Below are 4,531 nucleotides of genomic sequence, written 5' to 3' on the forward strand. Positions count from 1 at the left end.
AATAACATGGATGAAATACTGCTTTCTCTGTCCGACATGTCAAGTTCTTTGTGGTAAACTGTCATGCAGACAAATCAGAATACTATGGATGAAACAGTGATTTCTCTGACCGTTCCACTAATATTAATATCATTACGGAGTTCAATCTTACAAGTTACAAGATCATATTTTATCCTTATCAATATATGTAATTTTAAGGGGTATACAATGTTCATTACTTGCTACTCTTTCTGTCTGTTTCACCAATGTATGTCTCATTCTGATTCCTTCTTAGTGCAAGCGCGATGCTGAGAAGGATGACAACGTAGTTGAGTATCAACAACGAGTAAAAGGTAAAGTGTCGTCGGCTACCCGGCGAGTTCACCAGAGGGGAGTTCAGCTGCGAAGATTCAAGTATTGGGAAATGTACCCATCCGATGAAATAATGGTGCTAAATAGCATGTGGTTTCTTGAAAGTAAAAACACATTCGTTTTGTATTCGGCAAGAGAGTTGATAGACAATCTGAGAGGGAGGAATATATCAACATGAGAGAACAAAAAAGTAATATCTAAATTAATGGTTTTATACATCTTATTATTCTCCAGTGGCAACGCCACGGGCATCTTACTAGTAATTCAATAAAGTGCTATGCTTGCCCGAAAAAAAAGAGCAGTGGCCGGCGGAGAGTTGTCCTTAAGGTAGACAGTGTGTTAACAATTAACACATCTCAATTTGTGGTCAATTCTTATAGGCCAGAGCATTGAACGAAATATATTGTTTGAGATATAAAGAATTCAAATTTCCAAGTTCAACTAGTTACAACAAAATTCCAAGGCAGAACGTTTCACCAAAACATGCTGGTTCTCCCTCTGTTTGCAAAATGCAAGAGAGAGATGGATAAAGATGTGACTCGTAAAAAAAAATCAAACAGGAAATGTGATCGCTAATGATAGTGATAATGACATAGATGTCATCCACAGACTGAAAAGTCATGATATATTTGTAAAAGATGATATAGTAGCCCCAGATGTCTACCACTTCCTGTGTAATGTCCATATCCAATCTAGAATAGAAAGGCTCGAACGCGGTGAACTTCATGTGCCTAGAACTTTCTGTTGAGCAAGGAAAACGACATCCTCCAACTTGAATAGCCATGTTCAGTTATATAAACCTTAACAGAAAAAATATGCACTTAACCTGTCAACAGGTATCCTGTTTCAGATCGAAGTTAGCAACTGGATGAATAACCAAAACTATGTTGAAAGCAATTTCCCCAAATATGATGTCTCTCGGGCCCAAATTTTGGTTCGCTGCGAACAAAAACGGCTGCTGTTCAGAGACAAAACGACGGAGTCAAAAGATGGCGCTCACCGGTGCACTTGTTCAAAGAAGACCAGATAATCGCACCTCATCTTGCACCAGCTCCGGATGCACGCATGCTCAACCACCGAAACAGACACGCATGGCAGGATTAGGGGACAGCTTAATCATTGCACCTCTTAACAGATGCTCCAAGATAATTATAGAAAAAAATTCAGAATCATTCCAGTTCAGTGGTTGCATTGCAGGTGTATATGGACCATGCCTGAAAGGAGCATTTCTTGGTTGGTTGGTTGATTAACAGAATGAAAGCTGCAGCAGAACAAGAACAAATTTGATAGGCCTTTAACAGAAGAGCATTCCACCGTGGTTGATTGACAGATTACCTTCTCAGCTGCATCGAAGGAGCAGTATAAAAGATGGTAAAAAATGGACAAATTCAGCTGCGGTAACTTGCTATGGCTTACTTACACAAGGACATGATGAAATGAATATGGATAGATGAAATGAACATGGATCTGTCAACTTTCAAACAACAAAGAACATCCAGTGAATCTCATCACTAATAACAAAGAAATCATCCACAAAGTCGTGGTCTTTTTGCAAGAGATAGATGGTACTAACTTAAGAAGCTGGAGACTCACCTTTGGCTACTTTCCAAAAGAAAAAAAGCTGGGGACTGAAATAGAAAATATCCATGACAAGGAAGTTCTATTGACCCCTTCAACATCCCAAACATCAGGCCACATTGAATTGAATGAATCAAAGACAAGACAATCAAACATATAATTTGATAACAGAACAATCCATCAACTAAGTGCCAAGAGACAGTAAAAGATGGACGAATTCAGCTGCTGCAACTTGCTAACATCAGGACAGTGATGTGGGGTGATTGGTAAGTACAACAACAGTGGCATACATTTCAGGATAATAAGCAAAATATCTTGTTTCAGATATGTGATCAAGAGAAACAATTAATATGCTAAAAGATCTGCAGACAATAAGAACATCTAAATTTCGTCTGGGCAGATGAAATGAATATGGATGTGTTGACTTGTGAGCAATACAGAACATGCAGGGAATCCAACGAACCTTGAAATTATCCGCAGACATGGTATTTTTTAAGAGAAATGACACCCCCTCCATTCCATAATCTTTCTTAGTTGGGATTTGGGAACTGGAGCAGAACATGAGGGCACATTGAATTGAATTGAATTGAATCAAGGACAATCAAACATATCATTTGCTACCAACAAAACACTTCATGGTCTCCGTGGCAAATGCTCAATCTTGGAATCACAGTGGATATGTTCTTCCCTGCAACTAATATAGCAGATGCTGCTGCTTCCTATGTACAACACCAATTCTGTTCTACAAATCGTCGTGTGTCTTTCTTCTAATAAGTACATAAAACCAGATGAAACAGAAGCAATCAACAACCTTTCCCGCGGCGCGGCACCGTTTTGGACTATCTCTGCACCATGGCGTCGGCGTGGCCATCTTCCAACCTCCAGCTCATGCTCCGGCTCCTCGAGCCCTGGCTGAACACGGCGGAATGATCCGACCCCTCATTTATCTCATCGGGCCTCATTTGCGCAGAGGAGGCCTGAGAGCTCGACGAACTCCCACGGCCAAAGCACGCAAACATGTTGCGGAAAACGCGTCTGATGGCGCTGGTCTCCGTTGATCGGCTCTGCCGCGAGCCCCACGAGATCCTCCGGGGAGCGCCGCCATTGTTGAAACCGCCGTCCATCTCCGTGTACACGACCGGGAGCTCCCTCTCCTCGGGCCGCCTCCCGCCTGCGAACCTCCCCACGGCAAACCCGCCTCCCGGCAGCCTCCAGATGGTGAGCCCGACCGTCGTCTCCTCCTCGGTCGGGTGAGAGCGAGCTGGGTCGGTGGGCATGGAGTCGGTGGGCATCTCGTGGCGGCAGACAGGGCAGGAGTTGCGGAGCTGCAGCCAGGGCAGGATGCATCCCTCGTGGTAGATGTGCTTGCAGGGCATCTCCCGGGCCTCGGCGCCGACCTCGAAGGGCTCCTTGCAGACGGCGCAGTGGCAGTCGGCGCGGACGTGGGCGGCGGCGATGGGGACCGTGGGCATGGAGTCCACGGCCGCCTTGGAGGCCGGCGGGGTCTCGCGGGCGCGCGTCACGGCGCCCGCCTCGATCTGGGCGAGCTGGCCGAGCAGCCGCTCGAAGCCGGACCCCATGAGGAAGTCGGACATGGTCTCGGGCAGCGGGCGCAGGCCCGAGCCCGCCCCGTCGTCGTAGAAGAGCTCGAAGCTGCTGCCGGCGAGCGCGGCGTCGGCGTCGGCGTCGCCCGCCGCGGAGCGGCGCAGCACGATGACCGGGTTGAACGGCGCGGCGGAGGAGGCGGAGGCGGTGGAGGAGGCGTTGCGGCGGCTGCGGCGGAGGCGCAGGTCGTTGGCGTGGTGCGCGCGCGGGCGGCGGAGGTAGGGGTTGGAGGTGGCGCGGGTTGGAGGCGGCGCCGTCATCTCCTCGAGGAACCCGCCGCCGCAGCCCGGGCACGCGACGTCCGGCGCCGCCGCGGCGCGCACGAAGCGGTCGCAGCTGTAGCACCAGTAGGAGGCCGGCGCCGCGGTGGCGGCGGGGGAGGTGTCCATGGACTGACCGACGGGGTCAGATCTGGCCGGGAGAAGCAGCCGCAAGAAGGGAACTTTCTTGCTCCGCCTTGTCCAGGCGGTCGGGTCAGAGCGCCGCGACAGACGGATCCGGCGACCTGCTCGTCGACAGATCCCGATGCAGCAGCTGCGGTGGCGGCGGCGGGGGCGGCGGAGGAGGAGAGGGGGGAGGAAAGGTGAGAGCTTTGGGGCCGGCGGGGAAAGGAATGGAGGAGATGGTGGGTGGGAGCGAGAGGTTTTAACCGGCAAAGAAAGAAATCAATCAAAGCGCGTGGAAACGGAAATGGCGAGGAAAGCGTAGTATTAATTGGGGAATGAGAATGGCGTGTCTCCACTATCCCATCGGATCCGACGCGACGGCTTCCTCTACTCTCCTTCTTGGTTTTGTTTGCTTTCATCGCCATTTGGTGTGGTTTCACACGCTAATCTGCCGGCCGGCCGGGTCTACGAGCACACACGCAATTCCTGGCGAATTCGTACACAAGAAGAGTAGATGTCCGACTCGTTTTTTCGGTGGAAAGGTTTTCTTGTCTGCTCCTTGTTAAACCAGCACGGCACACGTACAAGGAAAAACCTGCCGGGGTTAAGCA

The 4,531-nt window shown here is 49.7% G+C and overlaps 1 protein-coding gene across 1 annotated transcript; it reads right to left on the reverse strand.

The window, feature by feature from the left end:
* Positions 1-2,628: 2,628 nt before the first annotated feature.
* LOC124708684 (E3 ubiquitin-protein ligase RDUF2-like) lies at positions 2,629-4,125 on the reverse strand. Its single transcript, XM_047240356.1, has one exon. The coding sequence runs from the start codon at positions 3,921-3,923 to the stop codon at positions 2,769-2,771; it is 1,155 nt and encodes a 384-aa protein (XP_047096312.1). The 5' UTR covers positions 3,924-4,125; the 3' UTR covers positions 2,629-2,768.
* Between the last annotated feature and the right edge of the window lie 406 nt (positions 4,126-4,531).

The sequence above is a fragment of the Lolium rigidum genome, chromosome 4, assembly GCF_022539505.1.
Source record: "Lolium rigidum isolate FL_2022 chromosome 4, APGP_CSIRO_Lrig_0.1, whole genome shotgun sequence".
Taxonomy (NCBI): Eukaryota; Viridiplantae; Streptophyta; class Magnoliopsida; order Poales; family Poaceae; genus Lolium; species Lolium rigidum.

Excerpts from the sequence above, each read along its gene's own strand:
- LOC124708684 (XM_047240356.1), bottom strand. The coding sequence starts at position 3,923 with ATGGACACCTCCCCCGCCGCCACCGCGGCGCCGGCCTCCTACTGGTGC.